The 26,541-nt window shown below is 38.7% G+C and overlaps 1 protein-coding gene and 1 pseudogene across 2 annotated transcripts in view; one reads left to right on the top strand and one right to left on the bottom strand.

Annotated features, from left to right (window-relative positions):
• Positions 1-5,925, top strand: part of Il13ra2 (interleukin 13 receptor subunit alpha 2) — a 61,293-nt gene extending 55,368 nt beyond the window's left edge. The window contains exons 12-14 of one of the 2 annotated variants that reach the window (XM_032890265.1): positions 1,138-1,282; positions 4,828-4,943; positions 5,728-5,925. In XM_032890265.1, the coding sequence (XP_032746156.1) occupies positions 1,138-1,282; positions 4,828-4,943; positions 5,728-5,784 (318 nt within the window). In that variant the 3' untranslated portion in view covers positions 5,785-5,925. The remainder of the gene's footprint in view (positions 1-1,137; positions 1,283-4,827; positions 4,944-5,727) is intronic. The other variant, XM_032890266.1, reaches the window with a different exon arrangement.
• An 18,524-nt stretch (positions 5,926-24,449) lies between these two features.
• Positions 24,450-25,608, bottom strand: LOC116889289 (annotated as a pseudogene).
• Positions 25,609-26,541: the final 933 nt, after the last annotated feature.

Here is a 26,541-nt window from a genome sequence, read left to right as displayed (position 1 = left end):
AACAAAGGAAATATATGTATATTAAACCAAAGTTGCAAATATACTGGAGACGATCTAGTCACTTGTTTTCAATTTGTTTTAATAAATGAAATTTATCCAAGAGATTGAAACAGATTGCCAAAAAAACACATGTGTGCACGCACCCCCCACCCCCCACACAAAGCACTTCTTTACGTACAACCATTAGGTCAAATTAAGAGTCCTCAGGTATACAAGAGATTTCCTAGAAAAGAAAGGATTGTAACGAAGGAGATCACTGTGAGACTCCAAGTGTCAATGATACATTGATTACTTTAAGTCCACCTTGGTATATCCTGCTTTGATTTGTTTATTTCCTATTTAGAAATTGGTAGAGAGAGGAATGTGAACTATTAGTTTTCAGTGACTCAATTTATATACAGGTGAGAAACATGTCCCAGACTGGTTATTTGACTTGGCAGTCAAATAGTTTGAAGTAGATTCAAAATTTGATTCGCAGTCCACTTAAGTCTATAGTATATATTTTCAGGAGTCTGTAGATAAGTTAAATAAATAAAAAGCAATCAGCGTGTACAAGAAGAACTCTGCAGCAATTTGAAGTATAAACTGGAAGTAATTTATTTAGTTTTTTTTCTTTTTGTGGTCCCTGTGAGAACATCTGAGTATTTTGTGGTAGTCCTATATATGAAGTGATAGCTTTGTGTCATTTCCTGAGCATTATTGCATGAGACTTCCAATGTTAGTCAAACCAAAAAGAGGAGGGGATGCATTTGGAAGATGAATATTTTGGTTTCCATAAAATTAGCATTCACTAATTCATTAAGCCTTTTCCCATTTATAACTCTCCAAACATCTGACACTCATCTGGAGATGAACACTAAACTATGTAGTTATGACTTATTACACATGGTGTTTCTTATTACAAGTAACCTATTATTATAACAGGATAAAAGATAAAATTAAATACAGATAAGTAGTGGAAGAAGAATGCCTTTAAAAATTAGTGTAGAGTGGGGAACATTGCAAGGGTTGGACCTTTCTAGTAACTCAATGCTGCTGTTTTATGTCCAAAAAACATTTGGAAGCGGAGAGATTTTCGAAATCTCTGCAGTTGTACTGAGTTCAAATAAACACACCACAGTTTTCCTTGGCTTTCAGTCTGCCACAGATAAAAACGATATGAAGCTGAAGAGGAGAGCAAATGAAAGTGAAGACCTGTGCTTTTTTGTAAGATGTAAAATCAATATATATTGTGCAGATGATGGGATTTGGAGCGAATGGAGTGAAGAGGAATGCTGGGAAGGTATGCATGAAAAGGATGAGAACTAAGTAACTGGGGCCATTGGGGAACAAAATGTATTTCCTCTCGGTGCAGTTGTAAATTGGAGACCAAATAATCTCATACGTTATCTGTAAATGGAGAAAAAGCAACTACTTCAATAGCAGATAGGCTTACTGAAAATCTAACCCTCCTTTGGAACTAGGTATCTTGTTCTGTTTTAATGGGAATAGCTTTTGTTTGTCTTTTATAAGCATTTCATAGTTCTTAGGGCAAAGTCCAGAGTCCATTTTAATCAATACTTTTTTGCATTTTCAATTTTCACTAGAAATTTTAACAAAAAGGATGTAGCTTGCTCCAATTGTCTAACAATACTTACTGGTCATTGTTCAAATTGACATGTTGTCCTGGTTTCATGTCTGTTGCTATGACAAAATATTCTCTACAAAAGCAACTTGGGGAAAGAGAACTTATTTGGCTTAGAATCCCAGATTAGAGTCAATCACAGTAAAGAAGAAGTTTAGTTGGCAGAAATTCCAAACTGCTCCTCACATCCACGCTACGAGCAGAAAGCAATGGGTGCATTCACATTATCACTGCGCAGGCCCCTCTCTCCTCTCTCTTTTTCATTTAGTCCAGGGCCTATTTCCGGAAATAATGCTGCTGTATTCAGGGCGGGTATTCCCATCTCAGTTAACCCAAATAAGAGAGTGCCTCACAGGCTAACCTTCTCTATACAGTCTCTCATCTAGATGATCTTTCCAGATGATTCTATAGCATGTCAAGCTGATAGATGAAAACTAACAAGGACAGAGTTTATATTTAGTTAAAAACCATTATTTTCTGTACTAATGGTAAGCGATTTATGGTAAAAATGTTTTCAAATTTCACAGGGATCTAAAGTCTAGAAGGTGACACATAGTGTGATTTATTTCAGAATAAATTTATATTATTGTAAATTACTAATAATTATTCAAAATTGAAGGAAAATCCCTTCAACAGTCCTTATGTAGTTATTTATATATGCATGTAAAGATAAAACATAGTGGACTTTCACATGTTTCTGCGATACTGGAGTGGCTGTCTCTATCTCCGTATAAATACAGGAAAATCATTGTTCAATTTTGATAACTAAATCCTTTTAAAGTATCTACTATGTGTCAGATTTCAGAGATTAGATATTCAGCAGCACTTATTACTCTTGTCAAGTCTACATTATTCCCAAGTTGGGAAAATTCAATAATAACCAAGCAAAATATATTATACCACCTGTAGAGATTATGCAGGAAAGTAGTACTGGTAAGCCGGAGTCCAAGCAAGAGATGTATGCATAAATAGAAAGAATACCTTTTTGCTTCTACATTTTTTACTTTCTTATGTTTTGAATTATTTATTTATCCTGTTTTTTCAGCTTTTCTATTTTTCTTTTTTATTAATAATTTTACTCATTTACATTTCAAATGACATCTCCACCACTCCAGCATCCCCATACCCCCTCCCGCTTGCCTCTATGAGGGTGCTTCTCCACCAGTTCACCCATTTCTTCCTCAGACCTGTACTATCCCCCTAGGGGAGGTACAACCTGTAGAGATCACGTCCAGCAGAGTGGCAGAGCCCTCAGTTAATGGATGGGGCCTTCCACCTACCTCAGAATTTTAAACCCAGAAGTGTTCCTGTCCAAAGGAATGACAGGGACAAAAAATGGAACAGAGACGGAAGGATAGTTCATTGAGAGACCGCCCCACCTAGGGATCCATCCCATTTTTTCCTTTTGAAGCCACTTTTGGAAATCTGGCTTTCTCTCTCTCTCTCTCTCTCTCTCTCTCTCTCTCTCTCTCTCTCTCTCTCTCTCTCTCTCTCTCTCTCTCTCATTTTCTCTCTGTGTGTTGAGTTATATTTTTGTCATTTGTCTAAAAATTATACCAAGTGGATATGGTGATTTTCTTTACCAGATTATCAAAACATACATCTCATCTCTTTGCATTACATATAATCTCGAACCAGTCATGCAGGGGACCTAGACCTCTTTTTCCCTGACAGGCATCTCCTGGTAGAGTCTTAATTTAGACTTACACGTTACAAGCAAAGACATTTTGGATTGCTCATAGTTTTAGGTGCTCATTTCTTTTTGGGCACCTCAAGTTATAGAAAAATAAGACAATTACACACACACACACACACACACACACAAGTTTAAACAACACATTCATTTTTCTACAGTTCTTGAGAGTGAAAATCTGAGTTCACTTCACCCACCACACTCAAGTGCTCGTTTAAAAGATGATTTTATTTCTAATACTATTTTGTCTTTTCTGTGACAATTTTATTTGATATATTTTGATCATATTAACCCCCCTCTACTCATCCCATATCCACCCTTGCACCATCACCTTTCTACTCCTCCACCTTTGAGTTGGCATTTAATACACGCTGGCAGTAAGGGAGTATGTTTTCTTTAATAACATGACCCCTGATCATTTGACCATGTTCCAGGTCAGGACCCATTTTCATGAACAACTGGGCAACACAAACTGGACTTCACGGGAGAAATAAGTAGAACAATAATGTTTTTCCACAAAATAACTTCTTAGGAATCGTCTAGACTAGAGAACATAAATAGAGCCTCAGGAAAGAAACCATCTGCCTTGTTATTGTAAATTCAGCATGTCAGGAGACTTACACTATCTCTTACTTCTTCGGCAATTGCCCCCGTAAATCTTTACTATGTTAAGCATTTGAATTTGGCTCAAAATTTTCTAGAAGAAACTAAGCCCCTAAGGAAATAAGATAAAGACATATTAAAATGGAGGTCGATGTATAGGTCTGGCTCTAAAATTTAACAGGCTGTGTGTTATTCCAAGACAAGTCCAACATGCTAGACTTGGAAAAGTTTAGTTTAGAAGTATAGTTTAAGTATCTCCTTTGTTCTTTCTATGCAGAACTAAAACTAACACTTCATGCCTTGGTCTCGTGATCTTCTGAAGCTAGAATGCTTGCCTAGCGTGCTCAAGGCCTGGTGTTCAATCACTACCACTAATAAAATAGGGAAAAAACTACAAAAAAGGAGAAAAGAGAAGTTATACCTAAAATGCCAAAGAGCAATGTCATGTCTTGTCTTTTAGTTCAGCCTCTAAAGCATGAGACAAATTTTAGTTGGTGACCTTGTGAAGTGAGCTTCATTAGCGTTGGGTGTATCTTTGTAACAATACATATGTCTTAAGACCAGATCTTGTTCTTGAGATTTAAGGGATACATAGGACTTATTTGTTTAATCACTTGACTCATGTGTTACAGGTTTTTAATGAGAAGTATCACAACATGAAATTGTAAGCACAATTATATCATATTGGGAGTTATTTTTCTAATTGAAATGGGATAGATATCACACAGTATGTCAAAATAGGTTTTCTGTATGCTAAACTCAGACCCAACTGTGGCATCTGTGGATTGACAAGTATGTCAGTTTAATTCCATTTCTGTACTATTGACAGTTTGCCTATGTATTAAATGTTTCACAAACCTTTATAAACCTTTAACATTTCTCATTTTGTTGTGTTATTTAATCCTAGGTTACACAGGGCCAGACTCAAAGATTATTTTTATAGTACCAGTTTGTCTTTTCTTTATATTCCTTTTATTACTTCTTTGTCTTATTGTGGAAAAAGAAGACCCTGAACCCACACTGGTAAGTTGTTTAAGATTATGTCAAACAGTAGATACACAAATTAATACATTCAGAATGCATAGGCCTGCATTTCATACTTTTGACTGCTCACTGTGAGGTACAATTGATACCATATGCATTATTGTAATATCCTCAGAAAATAGTCATTCAAATTTGATCCCGAAAACCCATGCTTTGGGGAGTGGCATTTAATTCTGTCAAAATAGGAGAAAAATACTTTAGAACATGAAATGCTGCAAATCTTTAAATTAGAAAACTACACCACGCATGAACCTCCTGGAGAAAAACAGATTGGGAGGGGGGAAAGTGACATGGGGAGCAGAAACCAAAAAAAGCTGGACACATACATTTATAGTGAAAATGAAAGGGAAATAAATGTATGCATGCTTTACCATTCAACTTCGCTTCTCCATTGTTACCTAGTCCAGGGTACAAGTCAAGGGAGTGGTGCTACTCACAGTGGGTTGGGTCTTCCAATACCCGTTCATGTCATTAAGATTATCCCTCACATAGGTCCCAGGTCAACGTGACCTGGAAAATCCCTCTTTGAGATTCCCCTTCCCAGATGACTTGGAATTGTATCAAGTTGACACTTAAAACTAGCCATGACGTAGGCTCTGAGGAGCCTGTTTGGAGCAAAACATCGTAATACTGTGTTTTGTAAAGATAGAATAAGGCCTGTCCATGGAATGTTTCACTTCTCTGCTCATTGAATTTCTGAATTGTTAATACTAGTGAAATTGTATCATTACTTGCTAGTGACAGAGTTCTTTTTGGATTTCAGAGCCTCCATGTGGATTTGAACAAAGAAATGTATGCTTATGAAGAGACGCTCTGCTAAACTACTCTTTTCCTCACATAGAGTCAGCCAGCAGGAGTCATATTAAACTCAGTGTCTCTTCAACTTTCAAATACATCTTCTTGCAAATCAGTGTTTGTCCTAATATTGTTGGGTTTTTGAGTAAAGTGCTGGATATGTATCTCAAGTTGGCTTAGTGTGTGATAGTTCTGAATCAGTCTTTCAAGTACTGGCATTACACATGTGTGATATCATGGTCACCTTCATTATTGCATTTAGGTACACTTTATGGGGCACAAACCCTTAGCAATAGTAAATTTACTATATCCTAGTAATTGTTTTGTTTCCTAATAACTTTATGGTGAGAGATCTATATGTAGATCCATCAAGAGATGGGTCAGATTTTATTCAATGTTGTATTAATAAGATACTATGTTCTTCCAACTTGAACTAACCTACGGAGATACTGCCAAACCATGAAAAAAGAGATTTAATGGTTTTATGGATGGTTCTTTTAAACTAAATTCTGGGTTAAAGTACTCACCATGAATAAGTATAAAGGAAGCTTTGAATATATTCCCAGTTGTGTGGGTATCACATTTTATAAAAGAAAAAGTTTCTATAAGGGTGAAAACTATGACATGAGCAGGAGCTATACTTGAAATTTTCAGAACTCATACTGACAGGAGGCTGATATAGCTGTCTCCTGAGAGACTCTGTCAGAACATGACAAATTCAGAGGCAGATGCTCGCAGCAAACTATTGAACTGAGAATGGGTTCTCCAATGGAGGAGTTAGAGAAAAGACTGAAGGAACTGAAGGGTTTTCAGCAACAATAAGAAGAACAACAACAAAATATCAACCATCCAGACCCTCTAGGTTCCCAGGGACTAAACCCACTATCCCAAGAGTATAGGGGATGGACCCATGGCTGCAATCACATATGTAGCAGAGGATGGCCACCGAGCATCAATGGGAAGAAGGCTCTTGGTCTGGTGAAGGCAGTACCCCCAGTGTGGGGAATGTCAGCCTAGGAGGTGGGGGGAGGGGTGGGTGGGTGGGGAGCACCCTCATAATGTAGCGGGGGGACAGGCGGATTTCTAGATGGGAAACCAGGAAAGGGGATAACATTTGAAATGTAAATAAAAAATGTCCAATAATAAAAAAGATGAAAAGAAAAAAATAGAAAATGTCAGAACTCATACATCATGATAAGATCCCTATGTTTCTTTATAGGTAGCTTTTCATTTAAAAGAATTAGTATGTGTGTAGAAGCACTCACATATGTTAAGAATCTTATGTGGAGGTCCAAGCATAACTTTCAAGAATCAGTTCTCTCTTTCCACCCTGGGTCATGGGATCATACACTGCTAAGCTTTCTTGTTACCTTGCCTTTCTTAACATTTGTCAATGTTGTGGGTTTTGGGACGACAAAACAAGACAGGATAGATATGTCAATGATCATAAAAAAAAACATGTGTCTGAAATTAGTAAGAAGATTTTTTAAATACACACAAATATTAAATAATGTAGCTACCTGGATGAAATAATCAGGTTTAAAAATATGTAAGGGAAAATAGACTACAAATTTGAATAAAGAACCAATCGCATTTAGACCATTAACTACTCTCTCAGTATCCTATAAGAGTGATAGAAAGTATAAAGAACTTCTCTGTAAAGAGCTTATCAGGCAGTACCCAGGTCTGGTGGTGAGCCTTGAGTGGGTATGAACTTCAAGGGTCTTTGGGAAGGGCGGAGACTGGGAAGAAAATGTATGTGATGCCAAAGAGGGCTAGTGGTTTGGACCCATGACGCATTGCAACTGGGCCACATCCTCCATAAAGCATATGTTCTGATTGAAAATTGCTAACATGACAATTACATATATTTGCTTCATTAAAGAATATGCAAGTATAATTTTAAAGTTAGTCATATTTATTCACAAAGAGAGAGAAAAGTCTTCTTGTGAAAAAGTTTCCAGTTCTATATTTCTGTAACTTAATGAAAACAAACCTCTAATGGGTGCTTTTTTTATTTACAGTAAGATGATGGCTTCCTGTTGCCAATTTACAGGCAAATAAATATAATCAGAAAATGTGAGGTTGAAGGTGGGGTGTAGAAACTGAAAACCCAAACCCTCAAATATCCAAATTATGATCCAAATTGGATTACAGAAGTCTGAGTAAGGTGTCTGGTAAAGGCCACAATGAGCCTATATCCAAGGTATTTGGCTTACGTGAGTCCAGATACTTAGATAATAAACAGTTCATTTATCTGAAATATTGGTTGACTTTCAGAGCCTCCAAAATAAAGGCCAATTTCTTTTCATTCTGATAGAAATTAGTTAATGGAGACTACTCTGTATCAGGGAAATTCCTAACAGTATTTGTGGTTGGTAAAGAGCTCAAAGCTCCAGTCTATTAATTTAAATTTTGTTTATTCTTTCACATAACACATCCTGAGCACAGCTTTCCCTCCCTCTACTCCTCACATTCCACCACCCCTGCCTTGCTTCTTCCTCAGATCCACAGAACCTGTTTTCCTTCAGAAAAGAGCAGGCCAGACAGGAATGTCATCAGAACATGCCGTAACAAGGTGCAATTAGACAAACTCAAAGCCTTCACATCAAGACTGGACAAGGCAACCCAGGAAGATGAAAATGGTTCCAAGGGAGGCATAGGAATCAGAGACAGTAGTTTTCACAGAATGCCAAGCAAAACAACAATAACATAATGTGCAGAAGGCCTAGGTCACACCCCTGGGCTTCCTGATCGTTATTTCTGTCTAAGTGAGCCCTTCCAAGCCCTGCTTAGTTGATTTTGTGGAACATTTTTCTCCTACTGTCTTTGACCCCTCTGGTTCCTACAATCCTTCCTCCTTTCTTCTGTAGGTTTCTCCAAGCTCCACCTAATGTTTCATTGTGGCTTTCTGTATCTGCTCCCATCACCTGATAGAGGAAGCCTTTTTGATGAGATTGAACGAAGCACTGACCTATGAATATAATAGAACATCATTAGGAATCATTTCATTTACTTTTTAAATTTTGTTCTCTCTCTCTCTCTCTCTCTCTCTCTCTCTCTCTGTGTGTGTGTGTGTGTGTGTGTGTGTGTGTGTGTGTCTGTGTTCTTTTTTTTGCTAGTCATTTTGGTTCTACTCTAGATCTTTTGGCCATCAACTTCTGGTTCCTGGCCATCCAGGTAGTGCTAAGCATGAAATCCCTATCATAGCATCGTCCTCAAGTTAGACCAGTCATTTGTTAGCCAGTCCCACAAACTCTGAGCTACCATTGCTACCACATATTTTGCAGGCAGGACAGGTTGTAGCTAAAAAGGTTTTGTAGCTGAGTTAGTATCCTAGTCACAACACTAGAAGCGTTACCTGGTTAGAGAAAATGGCCAGTTCAGTCTCCATGTCCATTTCTAGGGGTCCATGCTTGAATCACCCTCAAATGTTCCAGGAAGTTTCCATTGCACTAGATTTTCACACTGCCCATTCAAATGGCCCCCTAATAATAACAGTTATTTCTCCCTGTTCTCTCTCTCTCTCTTTGTTACTCTCTCCTCTTCCTGATCCTTCCTGTTCCCACCCCTACCTGCCCTGACCTCCCTCAGAAGGAGAAATAAAATATAATGGATTAGTTTAAATTCTTAATCTTTAGAGAAGAGGTTCCATATCATTTGAAAAACACTTCCGGACTGGCGGCAGGATGACCTCTATTGCCCTACTCTGTCAAACAAAGTAACAGTTGAGAAATATTTAAAAAGTAAATAAAAATTTAAATCCTATGGTCACTTGGGTAAAAGCTCATAAGAAGCTGACAAGAATTTACTCATAAAAATCCTACTGTATCCTAGAATACTTAGAATTCATAACAATTGAGCCTTCTGTATTGACTTCTAGAACAGAAGAGTGGGAACTCTGGGTAAGTGTACCCTCTAGCATGAGGCTCCACTTTATCCCAGCTGCCAGTAGAAGACTAAGGTTTCTCTCCTTTGAGGCATGGTGGTCAATATTTCTCATCTTCACCTACTGTGGCAGATGCTGTATTACAGGAATTAAAATCTGAGACTTATTTCTGTACATAGGGTACCACATCTAGAACAGAAACCTTACCCAATTTAGCTGACCAGTAATGCTTTTCCATAATCCCTACACATAAACTTGTTTATAAAAAGATTTTCATACTGACAGGAAAAGAGGGGCCAGAAGTCTATGGATGGCTTTGCTGTGCCAGGTACAAGAGTTATAGAGGTTTGCCTCCATCCGCAGAGCAGTGATAAACAGTGTCTGTTAATGGTAAGAGTTTACCTATTAGAATAGAGCCTTCTATAATGCCTCCTAAGAGAACTAACTTTATTTTGCAGCGAGAATGATAAAATTCAAATAGAAAACCCTATGAAAATGGAGATCTTGCTGGCAACCAATCAATAGAAGAGCTATATGATAGTGTTGGGAACGCATGAGAACAGAGGGACAGTTCTTCTTTAGAAATAAAGTTTAAAGAAAAGGAACACCAGTCAGAGCCTGCCACCCCATATGGCCCAGCATATACAATATCCAATTGAACCACGATGGATGAAGCAAAAAAGAAGTACCAGGCCGACAGGGCCAGGATGGAGATCTCTCCCAGGAAGACACAGCCAGAATACAACAAACACAGAGGCGTATGCCAGCAGCAAACCACTGAACTGAGAATAGGACCCCCGTTGAAGGAATCAGAGAAAGAACTGGAAGAGCTTGAAGGGGCTCGAGACCCCATATGTACAACAATGCCAAGCAACCAGAGTTTCCAGGGACTAAGCCACTACCTAAAGACTATACATGGACTGCCCCTGGACTCTGACCTCATAGGTAGCAATGAATATCCTAGTAAGAGCACCAGGGGAAGGGGAAGCCCTGGGTCCTGCTAAGACTGAACCCCCAGTGAACTAGACTGTTGAGGGAAGGGCGGCAAGGGGGGGAGGATGGGGAGAGGAACACCCATAAAGAAGGGGGAGGGGGGAGGGATGTTTGCCTGAAACAGGGAAAGGAATTACTTTCGAAATGTATATAAGAAATACTCAAGTTAATAAAAAAAAAAAACAAGAAAAAAAAAAAGTTAAATATATATTTAAAAAAAAAGAAAGCAGATAACTATTATCAAGATTCTTGCTAACCCTATATCCTACAATAGTAACCAGTCCAGCAATGTAAGTCCATTGATGTAACAGTGATATGAATGTTTGGAGGAGATAACCAGCAGTTATATGACTGAGTTTAAATTCCACTCAACAGGAAAGAACTCATTCCTGGTACTTCAAACCAAGAATACTTGTTCAGAGATGTCATAGACTCTAGGGAGAATCTACTACTACTATTTGGCTAAACTGATGTAGTATCTAAATTGCCTTATAAATACCTGTTCTTACACACATTGGTCAGCTCTCACCTCATCAGAGGAGCTTCTTTTTTCAGTGGATGAGGTAATATAGAGCGATCAGTTTTAATAATACGAATGACCAAACTGAAAAGAACAAGTGACCATGGTATTTTATTTCCTAAATGGGATACCTAGATCTGAGTCCTTCCACAAGGGCCAATAATATTATTGAAAAGATGATATGATAGATTTTAGAACCAGAGGTTAGGATTAGGAGGGGACTGTGTGTCTTCTAGATGTGGCAAGCAGTTCAATTCATGAACTCACAACGGCTATGGTTTCACCAAAAAACTGCACGGAGATCAATCAGTCCAATATTCCAGCATGTAGAAGGGGGCCTCACAAAGCCTGCACATAGTTCAAACTGAACCATTTGGATACTGCTGAGAAAAAAAGTGAGTTCTTCTCTGGATGGGTCCCCTAATGGTTGCACAATACTTACTGTATGTACTGAGCAACACAAGTCAGATTCAATAAGATAATGTATAAATATGCATATATAGAACTGATGCTGAAACATTTCCTCCGCATTTTTTTATGCTCTTTTCCATTGTTGTTGATAAAATACATACATAAAATATATATAGTTTGAAAAGAAAAAAAATAAAAAGCTTCAACGGCAGAAACCCTCTTGTTAGAAAACCAAAAAATTGCCACCACTAATACAAAGTATTTAATTGAATTTCTAATTTTGGCTGGTAGTTTCAGTGGCAGCAGTCCATCTATGACAGGAAAGACTAGGTACAATGTTTTGGTGAGAGAATATGTGGCTGAGACATCTAGGTCTTAGCAAATGGGAAGGTATCTCCCAACAGTTCTACCACCTCCTAAAATAGCAGTACAACTAGAAACCAAGTTGTCAAACATATGAGACTGTGTGTGATAGTGGGGAGTGAATTTTGCATCTAAGTAATAACATTCACATTTAGATATATGATTGTGAAGGCATACATATTGATGCTATATTTTTTGTTATAATTCAATACTTCCTTATTGATTCCGTAGTTCACATTCCCGAAATTTGATAGGGACATTTCCTTTGTGGCATACCATAATTCGTGTATGTGCGTGTGAGTGAGTGTGCATGCGTGAGAACATGTCAATATTTTGTTAAACAATTTCTAAAATGCATTTCTATTAGCAACGAATGCATGTACCTGTTAATTTGCATCTTCACCAGCAACTGATAGTAATTTTAAAAACTGATCATTTCTTTTCTGTTTATTTTCTAGTACTGGAGTTTAAGGTCAGAGTCACGTATATGCTAGATGTACTATCTATTTTTTTTTGGTTGTTTTATTTGCTTTTGTTAACTTGATACACTTTGACCGGGAAGAGGGACTACTAGTTTCAACATTACCTCTATTTGGATGGACTTTAAGCAGATGGGACTTTGTTTTTTTACAGGTTGATTGATAGGAAATGTCAACAGCCCACTGTGGGCCATGTCTTTTCCCCAAGGTAGGTGGAAATAGCCTACTTATAGAGGAAACAGAGTAAAAGGCGAGAGAAACCAGCAAGCAGCATGTTTTTTTTTTCCCTGCCTTCAGGTTTCTGTCTGAAATTGCTACCTGGGCTTCCCTCCAAAATGGACTGTAATTTGTCAGCCAAATATTCTTGCCCAGAATTCTTTTGGTCTGTGCTTTACCACAGCATTAGAGAAACGACCTACACCAGGTAGCAATTTTGTTACTAATCTCCAGGCTTTGTGTTCGCAATTGATTTTTATAATTATATTTTTGTTACTCAAGACAGATTTTAAATTTAATTATATTTTGATCATATTCTTCCTCATACAAGTTCTTGCAGATCCTCTTTTTCTACCCACCAACTTTAATTTTTTTTCTCAAAAAACACCAATTTAAAAAACTATGTACTAATATTTTGTTTCAATTGTATGGGTATATTTTGATAAAATATTAATTTTAGATTGCCACCTTTTCTAACATTTATGCTGTATTTTATCATCAATATTTCTACAGTTAGCTTATTTTTAAGCCTTTAAGTAGAGCTAAAGCGTATCATAACTTTTTGCTATCATTTATAAATCTGTTCTTTAGTTTGTTAAATGAATCCTCTTCCTCCCCCTCCATCATCCCATTCCCTCCCCCTCTCCTCCCCTTTCCCATGTCCCCTCCTTTTCTCTTCAGAGAAGGGGAGACCCCCCATGTATATCACCAGCCTTGGCATGTCAAGTTGCAATAAAACTAGGTACATTTTCTTCTATTGATTGACAAGTCAGCCCAGCTCGGGAGAAAGAGATCCAGACATAGGTAACAGAGTCAGAGACAGCCCTGGCTACAATTGTTAGGGGTCCCACACAAAGATCAAGCTGCACATCTATTACATATGTTTAGGGAGCTTAGCTTTATCCCATAAATGTTCTCAGATCGGTGGTTCAGTCTCTGAGCCCCTATGGATACAGGTTAGTTGATTCTATAGGCATTCTTGTTGTATCTATCCTTGACCTCTCTGGCTCCTTCAATCCTTCTTCCTTATCTTCCACAAGATTCCCTGAGCTCAGACTAACATTTGGCCGTGAGTCTTTGTATATTAGTTTCCATCATGTGCCTCTTAGATGACGGTTATGCAAGGCTCCTGTCTGGAAGCATAGCATGTTATCATTAATAGTGTCAGGGTGGACTTTTTCTCAAAGCATGGGTCTCAAGTTGGGTAGTCACTGGTTGGGCATTCCCTGAATTTCCGTTCCTTCTTTTCTCCTACACATCTTGTCAGCAGGAAATATCATGAGTTGAAAGTTCTGTGGCTGGGTTAGGTGTCCTCATGCTTCCATTTTAATTGTTGCCTGTTTACAGGAGATAGACAGCTCCATATCCTCTATTGCCAGGAATCTTAGCTAGGGTCACCCTCACATATTCCTGCAAGTATCTATTGCTCTAGGTTTCTAGCGTATCTGAGAGATGGATCCCTACTAGTTCCAGTTCTCTCCCTTTTCCTCCCCATACTTGATTCCCCCTGTTCCTTTCCACACCCCCTCTCTCAACACGTACCCTCCCTCCACGCACCACTGATTTCTACTTTATTTCTCCTTCTCAGTGGGATTCAAAGAGACGAATGAATGGAACTAAAAGAGATCACCCTGAGTGAGATAACCCAGAACCAGAAAGACATGCATGATATATACTCACTTGTAAGTGGATAGTAGCCATAAATCACAGGATACCCATGCTACATTCCACAGAACCAAAGAAGCTAAGTAGCAAGGAGAGCCCAGAGGAGGACTTGTGTATTTAATGAGTCAGAAAGGAAATGGATCTGGATGGGAGGGAGGTTGGGAAGAGCTGGGAGGAGTTGAGGGAGGAGAAACCATAATCAGGATAGATTATATGAAAAAACCGTTTTCAATAAAAGAAGAAAAAGAAAAAAAAAAGGGTTGAAACACTGAAGAGGTAATGTTCCTAAAGTGACTCCCAATCATCTTAACATCTGTTTCCAATATATTATGAACTTTGAAAAATGATTTGTAGTTGTAAATTGATCATACACAGTGATTATTTTAGCATTTAAGTACTTCAGAAAACAAAATTGGCGTACTTGTCTGAAACTGAGGGTCTCCTAGAAAACTTCTTTTGTTTTGTTTTGTGTTTTTCCAATTCTGATGGGCTAGTTGTTTTTGTTTTACTATATCATATTTTATTTGTTTATTTTTATGTTTTTATTTTTACACTCCAAAGTTTATTACCCTCCTGGTCCACCTGCTGCACCCCCGATACTTTCACATCCCATACCTCCTTTCTGACCCCCAACCGTGTCTCCAAGAGGATGTCCTACCCTACCCTACCAGACCGCTAACCTTCCTGGGGTCTCCAGTCTCTTGAGGGTTAGCTGCATCTTCTCTGAACAAATCCCTGGGAGTCCTCAGCTGTTGGAGGCCTCATCTCATCTGGTGGATGAAGCTTGGTTGGTGATCCAGTGTCTGAGAGATCTTGGGGATCCAGGTTAATTGAGACTGCTGGTCCGCCTACAGAGTTGCCCCCTCCTCAGCTTCCTCCAGCTTTTCCTCATATTTTATTGTTATTCCTTAGTATCCTGTTTCCTTTCTAATGGCACAGAAGTGGGGTTGGGATAGATATGGATGAAAAAGACATGGGGAGAACCTGGGAGGCTTAGGTGGAGGGGAAATCTTCATCAGAATATAACATGTGAGAAAAAAATCTATTTTGAATAAATGGGAAATATATACATATGTATATGGGGACAAAGAAGGAGTCGTTCTCTAGATTTGTTTATATTTAAAAAAATTATCTGTCTACTTAAGTAACGCAACTTATTCTTTTAAAAATTTCTGTCTTCATTAATGATTAGTGCTTCTAGATGAAGGATAGAGGTTAATATGATGTCTTTCTACATGGATGATTTTTAGGGTTCAAAATGAATTGTTTTGTATCTTGGAAATTCATCAATTTATTTCTCAATGTCATTTTTACTGCATGCCAAGTGTCTTTTGATAAAATGTTTCAAAACATCAAAAAGGTCACATAGAGGCAGGATAAATCATAATCAGGATTTAGTATGTAATAAAATAGCTTTGATAAAATAAAGAAAAAGTTTTTTAAAAAAAGAAAGAAAAGCACACAGCAGTCCAATGTTGATCCCATTTGACCAAAGTTGATATTTAGTTCAAATATTCAAATACTTTCCAATTTATCTTGTCTACTTTTCCAAAAATTCAATACATATTGGATCTCATACATTTATTTTACAAAATTAATTTTCTAGCTTTTTAAATTCTTCTCTCATTTTTATATTGCTTTGCTCCAAGAGGTCTTCCTCTTCACCTTTTGTGATCTTATTTACAATTGTGACTTTTCTCCTCTATTGTCATCTTCATTAATATCTACAACAGTTTGCTTTTCTTCCATTTTCATTTCTTTCCTGAGTTCTTTGTACCATTCCAAAATTTTCTGTTACCTTAATGTTTCTTTTTCAGAAATTTGATTTTGTTTCACGTTGTATGTGCACATTAGCAACGTGTTTGCTCATTATTTGACTTTTTATTACAATTCTGTGTGTTTATTTGAAGAGTCTTATTCATTATGTTCTTTGCTCCCCTTTCTTCTCTTTGTTTCCCCTTACAGGATATGTGCATATGCATTGGTTACTCATAAAGTAGTCTTTAGAGTAGTTCTTCCTAGACCAGTTGTCTGTATGATTATACAGAGGTACAGAGGCCAAGACAAAACTCTAAGCCAGCCGAGTTCTCCTGACCCAGAGTGATGATCTCCAGAATAGCAGATTTTTGTGCTATCTGCCTTCTAGTAATCAGCATTTTCTCATCTTTCTTGTCTAATTGTTGTCTTTCTATACTACCAAGACTGGAAACTTAGGAATAGCATTTCCTGCCTAGATGTAAGACATCTGTTAATAAGACAGGAGTTATGTAAGGAAAAGGTAGAAATAGTTATTTTTTTCTTAATAGTGACTGAAACTTTTAACCCCCATAGAGGCATCTTTCAAATTATTATTTCTATTTATTTATTTATTTATTTATTTATTTATTTATTTATTTATTTATTTATTTTAAATACTGATCTTGGCCCACTCTCTTCCAGCAGCCCCCAAGAGCTGATTCCCTTGCCCCCTCCCCTTCTTCTCTGAACATTCAAATTCTATTTTAAAATAAGTTTTATTTCCTTTACATCCTGACCTTAGCCCCCTCCTTCCTCTCTTTCCAGTCTCACCCTTACAAATCACTCCCCACCTTACCTCCTCCCCTTCTCCTCAGAGTAAGGGGAGATCCCCTTGGGTACCACTCCACACTGGAACATCTAGTCAGAGCAGTACTAGGCACATCCTCTCACACTGAGGCCCAACCAGGCAGCCCATCTGTAGAAAGGAGATACAAAATCGAGAAACAGAGTCAAGTCATCCTCTGATCCTGCTGTTAGGGGACCCACATGAAGACTGAGCTGCATATTTGATACCAATGTTTAGGACGCCTAGGTCCAGCACCTATGTATTCCCTGGTTGGTGGCCCAGTCTCTGTGAGGACCCATGTACCCAGGTTAATTGACTTGGTAAGTAGTCTTGTGGTGTTCTTGACCCTTCCAGCTTGCTCAATTATATCTCCCACTCTTCCACAAGGTTCCCCAGGCTCTACCCAATGTTTGGCAGTGGATCTCTGCATCTGTTTCTATCTCCTACTGGATGAAACCTCTCAGAAGACAGTTATGCTATGTTTCTGTCTGCAAGCATAGCAGAGTTTCATTAATAGCGTCAGGGGTTGGCTCTCTCACATAGCAGGGGTCTAAGGTTGGGCAGTCATTGGTTGACTATCTCTCAGTCTCTGTTCTAAGGTTGGGGCAATCACTGGTTGACTATCTCTCAGTCTCTGTTCCAACTTTATCCCTAGACATGTTGTAGGCAGGACAAATTTTGGGTTGAAGGTTTTATAGGTAGGTTGATGTCCCTCTCTATAATCTGGAAGTCCTAATTTCAGGATTTTGTAGGAAGAGAGGAGAGGGAGGGGAAAGGGGGCTCAGGATCAGGCATGGGAGAAGACTGGGATGATATACAAAGGATTAGGAAGTTGAACAGAAGTGTATAGCAATGAGAGATGGGGAACTTGGAGCAGCTACCAGAAAGTTCCAGATGCCAGGAAAGAAAGCAAGAGGCTCCCAGGTCCCAACAGGGATAAGATTAGTTGAAATACCTAATAAAAGGGGAGGAAGAACCTGTAGAGACCATATCCAGTGGTTATGCAAGGCCCTGGTTGGGGAATGGGACCACTCACTTGTCTCCAATTTCTTAACTCATCTCCACCATCTTCTCCCCAACTGCCCTCACATCAAAATCCACAACTTTTCTGTCTCCCCTCAGAAAACAGACATCTGAAAATAAATAATAAAATAAAACAAATAACCAAACAAATTGGAATAGAACAAAACAAACAAAGAAACAGAAGAAAGAGAGGTAAAACAAAAGCAGGAGAAGCAGATTTGGAGATGTTTGCACACACACAAATTCCATAAAAGCACAAAGCCAGAAACCACAAAATGTACACAAAGGACCTGTAAGCTTTTTAAAATGCTTTGACAAAACATTATGGGACAAAGAATCTCCAAAAATGCCATTGAGTTCCTTTTCTGTTGGACATCTGCTGGGCTTGAGGCCTGACCTTAGTGGTTTGTGTACCTAGTTAGTCTCTTTGGGGAAAAAAAACTATTTTTTTTCATTTTGAGTTGTTTATCAACTGAAGATAACTTCTGGGTTAGAATGGGAGCTCATATCCATGTCCCCTCTCAGGATTGTGACTTTGTCAGTCTCAGACCTATGCAGGCTGTGTGACTGCTGCCTCAGTCCCTGTACGTTCATGTGTGGCTCGGTCCTGTTGAGTTTGGAAGACCTTGTGACCTTGGTGTCCTCCATTCCCCCATGGCGCTTACATTTTCATCCTTCATAGGTTTTCCTGAATGTTGGAGTGAACTGGTAGCAATATTTCCTTTAGAACCGAGTGTTCCAAGGTCTCTCCCTTTCTGCATATTGTACAGCTGTGTGTCTCTGTATCTATTTTCATCTAGTGCAGGAGTAAGCTTCTCTGATGATGTCTGAACAAGACACTGATCTCTGGGACAAAGAATGTCTTTGGTAGTTATTTTTTTAGTACATTTCTTTAGCTCAACAGTAGTATTTGGTCTTTTACTGTGTCCCTGGTTTTTCTAGTCTCAGGACCTTTAATGACATAACCAGTGTCAGAAAGGTCCCATCTCATGGAGTGGGCCTTAAATCCAATCTGATATTTGTTGGTTACACTCACAAGTCTTTGCCAGTGTCACATTAGTATATCTTCCAGGCAAGTCATCATAGATAGGAGGTTTTGAGCTGGGTTAGTGTTATCTGTAGTGTGCAGAGTAACCTCTAGTCCTGCCAACACTATTCATTAGGGATGAGGGCTCTAGGTAGGCACCAGTTCAATTTCTTCATGTTCAGTGAGTTATGAGGGTCTTGCCTTCAGCTATAGGGCCTCACTATCAGTTTATAGAGAGCAAATAATACCCTTGGCAATGGCATGGTTGTTTGGAAGTTCCGATAGGCCCCTTTGGCCAACAACTCAATTAGATGTAAACTAGTCCAGAACTGGAGGCTTAAATTTGGAGGTGAAGTATCTTCATTATTTGGAAATTTTATTTTGATCTCGTTTATATATGGATTTATTTTAGGAAGCTTCTACTGAATCATCAGCCCCCTCAAGTAGGCCCTTACTTTTAGCTGCACGTTCTTTCATCTTCCTTCTTCCTCCAATTTAAAACAAGTATTATTATTTAACTTGTGTTCTTTGACAATCACCCATATGTATATAATGTATTCTGATTATTGTCAAATATTCACCAGTTTTGTCACTCCTACCCAACCTTTGCCACTCATTCCCTCACCTCAAGTCCTTTTCCACATTTATGCCCCTTTCACCTTTTTGTTTCACTGAGATTCACCAAGACAATCATAGTGACCTTATGAGTAGGTATACAACTGAAGACAATGATGCCCTTCCCTCAGAATCCCTCAGAGGCCATTGGAATGGTGACTTTATGAGTAGGTATACAACTGAAGACAATGATGCCCTTCCCTCAGAATCCCTCAGTAGCCTATAGTTCAGTAGGACATAGAAGTGTTCTCTGACTACCTACCATGTCCATGATTTCCTCCCAGAAGTTCTACCTTTGTATGAAACCAGTATAAACAGTCCTAACTGCTATGAGTTTATGATTGCAGTGTCTATTTTGTGCTCAGAAGAGCGTTTTTGGTATTTTCACCCTGTATTCCATGTCTTACGTTATTGCTACCACCACATCTTTTATGATGTTCCCTGAGTCATATAGGTTTGGTTATGAATGTTTTCTGTAGAGTCAAGAATTCAATTGCTAGTTATATGAGCTATGAGTTTATGGCTTAACTATTTTCACTTCAAATAGAAACTTCTTGACCAAGACTGAAAGCAACACTAATGTATGAATTTAAGCATATATATTTAAAAAGAACTTTGTAACATGCCAATTTAGCTATAAAACACTTGTAAATTCTTTCTTGGGCCTAGGATTTCTTTAAATATATATTTTTTGCCTGGTTTTATAGTACTATGTATAAATTTCCTCCTGCAATGTAGACCTGAAATGTAATCAGAAAATTGGTGCTTACCTCCATAACTTTCATGCCAATATAGTACACATAAGCACATCTTGCTTACCATGTTGGCATTGAAGTTCATAATTTCTTTTCTCCTTAAGCAGCCTGCATATCACATTCAAACACTAAGGAAACTAGACAATTCTGGAGGAAATTTGCAGTCTGCTACTGGAATTTTTTAAAGAATTCTGTACAGTTATGAGTTAATGCATGCTGTCTACCAGAAAAGGGTACTGAACTATTTGCATATTTTCCATTACAATCATCAGTTATGTTTCTATACATGCATGGTGATAAAGAATTTATGGCACCAAAAGTCATCATCAGGTATTGAAGTAATATAGGTCTCATGGAAATTAACTGGGACAGTGCTCTAATATTAGAGTCTACATTCACTAAGGTGACTCCCTATATACTAAACAATATTCTAGTGGATTAGGCACGAGGGTCACTAGAGTTGTTACGTTGCAGTTGTTTCTAGATCGTCTAAAAAGCTATAACAACAATACTTTTCTTTCCTTTACGCCTTATTACAGTAAAGAGAGAAATTCTTCAATTTCTTGGTAAATAACTAATTCCAGAACAGTGATGAACTCAGAGAAATTGAATAAAGATGAAAATAAAAACCCACTTCTTCTTTAATTAGAGAATTACAAACTTCAAGATGTTTTAAAAATAAAGTATTCCCAAGAACACGATTTTCCTACAGAAATACGTTGGAGGTCTTTGTGAAATGTACTCTCAAGGGACACCACTGACATCAAGAATTTATGTGGCCTGTATGAATCACTGTGCCATTGGTGTACACTGTGTCTTAATTCCTGAGTGATTTAGACTATCAGCAGCTCTCCTTAGGCCCTGTATATTAATCATTCAGTAACTAGAATACGTCATGATGCTTAAGATCGCTGAAATTAATTAATAGAAAAATTTAAGCACAATAAAAAACTTCCCTCTATAAAGACGTGGATTTCTTTACCATTTTCAAAAATAATACCTTTTCTGCAACTCCTTGGCTTAAATTGTTTTATTACATTATTACTGTCATAGTTGTGTGTGTGTGTGTGTGTGTGTGTGTGTGTGTGTGAATGTAGACTCCCTTCTTGATTTGGTCCGTTTGTAGGTTTTCATTATGTTGCTTGCATATGTCTCTACTCATCTCCTTTTTCATCCTTTCTGTGTCTTTCTAACACACAGAATTATTGGTAGTTCGTTATTTGTGATATGACCTTCTCATGCGTATGATCCTTAAATTTCACTGCTACCTATCACTGGAACATTTTTCTCCCCCTCTTACTTTGTGATGGATGACTGACCATCATCTGCTCTTTGTAAAATGAAATGAAGTTTCTTTCAGAGAGCCTTATGTAAAGCTGGGTTATTTTTCATTCATATATGTCTTCATAGTTAGTGATATATACAACCTTTTAAAGGCAATATGCCCTTTAGATAAAGTGCCATTTTCTCTTTGAAATTCAAAACCTCGGCCTTTTTTAATGTACTGTAACATATAACGTGTTTTACAAACATTCTGCTCACCCCTGAAATTCTATCAGCATTCCATCCCAAAGGTGTTTCTTAGCCTCACATTTGTCTGTTTGTAAGCCACTGCTCTAGGAAGGTAAATTTTATTAAAGAAGGAGAGAAGACGAATGTTAGGAGACTGTTTTGTGCTTATGTTTGTAATGGCATTTATCCCCAGGGATTAAAGAATCCAAGAACAGAAGAGAGAGCTCCAGACTTACCACACTGTTGCGGTACTTGAACTGCCAAAGTTACACTTCTGCTACTATGGGGATATTTCACACACTATTTTTAGTCTTTTCTATGCATCTTTGACATGTTTCAGATTCCCTGAAGTATGTTTGAATTACTAATATTGGCTACATGTTACTTGGGATACATTAGTTGAAACAGCATTCAGAAGGTTTCTTTCACTCACCTTGTACATTCAGATGACACGAACAGTCTTCTAGCAAGGAATTTAGCATGTTTTTTCTTTAACTTGTATTAACTTTGACATCCCGCTGGTTGAAGTTTCTTATAGAATTAGTCTTCTGTTTGTTTGTTTGGTTGGTTGGTTGGTTGGGTGGGTTCTGGGAATTAAACCCGGGGCCTTTCAAAAGCTGTGCACACTCTGGCACTGAGCTCCTCCCCTATTTGTCCTTTTTAATGAACTAAGTTACCTCTAGAATCGCTTTCCAAATCTAACATGTTTTCATGAAATTGGTGACATTCTGTCCCCATGTACTGTTTGACTCATTTCTAAACAGCCCTGAGCATATATCACTGATTCATTGATGAATCCATTATTGACACACCCTATAAAGCTGTTGGTATATGATTTTCACAATTAAACTCCTTTGTATCTTTCCAAATGACTCGATAGTTTTGGAATGCAGCCTTTGGAGGAGAGTGACTAGCTTTGACTAGTTGTTTCTGTGTTTGTAATTCATTATGCAATCTAGGAGTTCATGTTGAAAAACTTTCTGTAGAAAATACTCGGGGAAATCACCTACAGAAATATGGAAATGTTGACAATGCACATGAACTCCAGTTGCCTGAAGACTTATGTTCCCGTTCTTAGATTTTAGAAAGATTAGGCCCAGAAAAAACAAACAGAGCAGGCTTGCTTCTGAAACACTCGCAGTCTGCCATCAGAAGGGCTGGGTTTAAAGGCTAACAGCTGAGGAAGCGTAGTAAATTTCAAGCATGTGACAAGAGAAGGAGAATCAGACTAGATTGCTTGATCAGAGGTGTCAGAGAGTGGAGGGCTAAGAAAAACCTACAGAGATTCAGTACTTTCCTGGTAAACTGTACTTACTAGGTCTAATTGAGAAAAAAAAAGGTTAAAAATAATCTAATGAATCTAGGGAAAGTGTTGTATAGATTTTTTTTTCCAAATTGTTTTTTATTAGTACTTTGAGTGTTTCATACAATGTGTTTGGATCCCATTGACCCTTGCTCCTCAACTCTTTCTAAATTCATCGCTCTACCTCCCTACGCACTTAACTTTGTGTTTTCTTCAAAGGCATTTATTCAAGACCGAAGTCTAGTGCCCAGATATCACTGTACTTCAGCTGGAGAGATAGCAACTTCCCAGATCTCCACTCTTAAAAGAAAATTGTCTTGTTCTCTTAGAAAAGTTGTCAATATTTCCCAGGCTTAGAATGGAATTCTGTGCCCAGCTTCAACATCCATGCTGGATTTTTGTCTGAGTTGGGTTTGCAAAGGATTTTTTAAACATGGTGTTGCAACTGCTGTGAGTTCGTGGATGTATTGGGCCAATTCTATCCAGAAGATGTTTCTTTGTATTTATCCACCACTTCATATTCTTACAGTATTCCTTTGCCCTCCTTTTCAATGATCTCTGAGCCTTGGGAGGGGGGAATGGGTGAGGTCCATATGTTCCATTTAAGGCTGTGCATTCTGTTGTCTTTTATTGTCTGCACCTTGGCCAGTTATGGGTCACTATGTTAATCACAGTCTACTGCAAAGGAAGCTTCTTAGATGAAGGACGAGAGATGCATGGTCTGTGGGTTTAATGCTAAGTCATTAGGAGTCAGTCTAATCATGTGTTCATTTAGCAGCATGATAATAGTCTTTTCACCTCTAGGGCCTATGACTGCTAGCTATATGTTCTTGGTCTGATAATTGTGCTAGGTCTGAGTTTCATCTTGTTCAGTGGGGCTTAAATCCAATAAGCGATTGTTTTGTTACACACATACTATTTGAGCTACAGTTCCACCCGTGGCCATTTCTTATGCTGATCATTGTTGTAGTTCGAAGGGTTCATAGCTCGGTATGAATAATGATAATTCTTCTCCTCTGGTAGACTGCATAGCACCTTCTAGCACTATGAAAACTGGCCAGCAGGATGAAATATTTAAGTCATTACCAACTCGATTTCGCCCTGTTCTATGACTCAAGTATGGGTGTCTTCAGAAATAGAGTCAATAAAGATAAGAGGACACAATGTTATGATATTTTAGGTCATATTTGGAATCTATACTCAGTTTTAAGTATAACGTTGTAAGGTATCTTTAATGGAATTGAATAGTTTTTAGGAAAGAAATAGTTTTCTTGCATTAAAACTACAGACCATGCATCTCTCATTTGGGGGAAAGGGGAAAAGTCAGTTTGCCCTATTAAATGCTCGTCCTTCTGAAAGAACTTTCACTTACCCTACGACACTGGATAAAATTCTTGATTACAGAGGGTTTTGTACTCTTAATTTGTAAGAAGAACTGCCTTTGAAGAGAGTGCTTACAGAGTGAGCTGTTGTGAGCAGCTTCGTTGGTGCACAGTCAGACTCCCTCTATGAGTGAAACTTTTTCCACATTGGCTACAGAGATAGGGTGTCTCTCCCGTGTGGATTTTTCCATGCACAATACAATTCCCCCTGGTGTGGAAGCTCTTCCTGCAGTGGGAACACACACAGGACTTCGGACCCGTGTGAATTCTGATGTGAACAATTAAGCTTCCTTTCTGACTGAAAGCTTTTCCACACTAGTCACATCTACAGGGCTTTTCACCACTGTGGACTCTTAGGTGAACAGCAAGGTTACTCTGATTCCTGAAGCTTCTCTGGCAAATGGCACGTTCTTAGGGTTTCTGTCCGGTGTGGAGTCTCTCGTGGACAGCTAGACTGCCTCCCTGACCAAAGCTTTTCCCACACTCTCTGCACTGGTAGAGCTTCTCTCCCATGCGTATTCCCTGATGTGTAACTAGATTGCCTTTGGCCCTGAAGCTTTTTCCACACTGGGTGCATTCAAAGGGCTTCTGATCAGTGTGGATTCTCTCGTGCAATGTTAGACTACCTTTCTGACGGAAAAATTTCCCACACTCCTGGCAGTCATAGACCTCCTGTCTCACTCCAGGTGAATCTTTCTGGAATGCCTTAGAATCTGGGGACTTTTGTTCCAGCTTCTCTCTTCTGAAAGAACTCTGGAAGTCCCAGCTTGAGGATCCTGGGGCCTCTGAAGAATCATATTTGTGGGCTTCTGTCATCACATAGGTTAACTCACAGAGATCCACCTGCCTCTGCCTCATAAATGTGGGGATTAAAGGCATGTACCACCATTGTCCAGCATCAAACTGTTTTCAAGCCTCAAGTTGTTTTGACTCTTCCTTCCAATTCTTTTCATGCGACCCAAAGAACAGCGAGCTTCACCAAATGAATATATGTTCTTATAGGGTCTCTGAAGTCATTCCAGCAAGCAGCTGGTGCACTCACTAAAAAATGCTACATTCTGGGTGTATCATCCATGACAGTCCAGCAGGGTAGCTGTTGGAAACCCAAACATGTCCACTCCTGCTTGATGACTTTGATCACTGCCTCTTTGTATGATTCTTCCATTGGCTGGGCTGGAGTACCACAGTGGCACGCGCCCATAGCTAATTTTAACTTTTCTAGAAATTGCAATTACCTCCTTTCCTCTCCCCTTCCCTTCCCAGCCATATCCTCTACTCCCGATTCCCTTTCAAATTTATGGTCTCTTTCCTTAATTATTGTTGTTACATGCATGAACCACACATACTCTCATGTACACATATGTGCAAACACATAAATGTATAAATACAATTTTCTGAATCCACTTAGCGTTGCTTGCATATATATGATTTCAGAGCTCGTAACTAATTCACAGTATTGTCCCTTACTCAGCATTCTTTAATTGATTATTTATTCACTTACATTTCAAATGTTGTCCCCCTTTCAGTTCTCCCCTCCAAGAACCCCTCACCCCATTCCCCATCCCCTTTGCCTCTAAGCTAGTCCTCCCCCACCCATCCACTCCCACTTGAGGGGGCAGCAAGACTCCACAGGCCAAAGTGCCTCCCCTCCCACTGATAACAAATGAAGCAGTCTTCTTTCTATTGTAGTGGGAGTCACAGACTGGCCCATGTATGCTCTTTGGTTGGTGGTTTAGTCCCTGGGAACTCTGAGGGGTCCAGTGAATTGATACTCCCGTTCTTCCTATGGGGTTGCAATTCCCTTCAACTCCTTCAGTCCTTCCCCTAACTCTTCCTTTGGGGTCTCTGGGATCAGTCCAATGGTAGGCTATAAGTATCTGCATCTGTCTTAGTCAAATGCTTCCAGAGCCTCTCAGAAGACATCCATGCCAGGGTCCTGTCTGCAAGTGTATCTTGGCATCAGCAATAGTGTCAGGGTGTGGTATATGTGGATGTGATGGATCCCAAAGTGGGGTGTTCTCTGGATAGCCTTTTCATCAGTCTCT

The sequence above is a fragment of the Rattus rattus genome, chromosome X (genome assembly GCF_011064425.1).
Source record: "Rattus rattus isolate New Zealand chromosome X, Rrattus_CSIRO_v1, whole genome shotgun sequence".
Lineage (NCBI taxonomy): Eukaryota > Metazoa > Chordata > Mammalia > Rodentia > Muridae > Rattus > Rattus rattus.
Note: the sequence above shows the minus strand (reverse complement) of the source record. Positions and strands in the feature narration are given on the sequence as shown.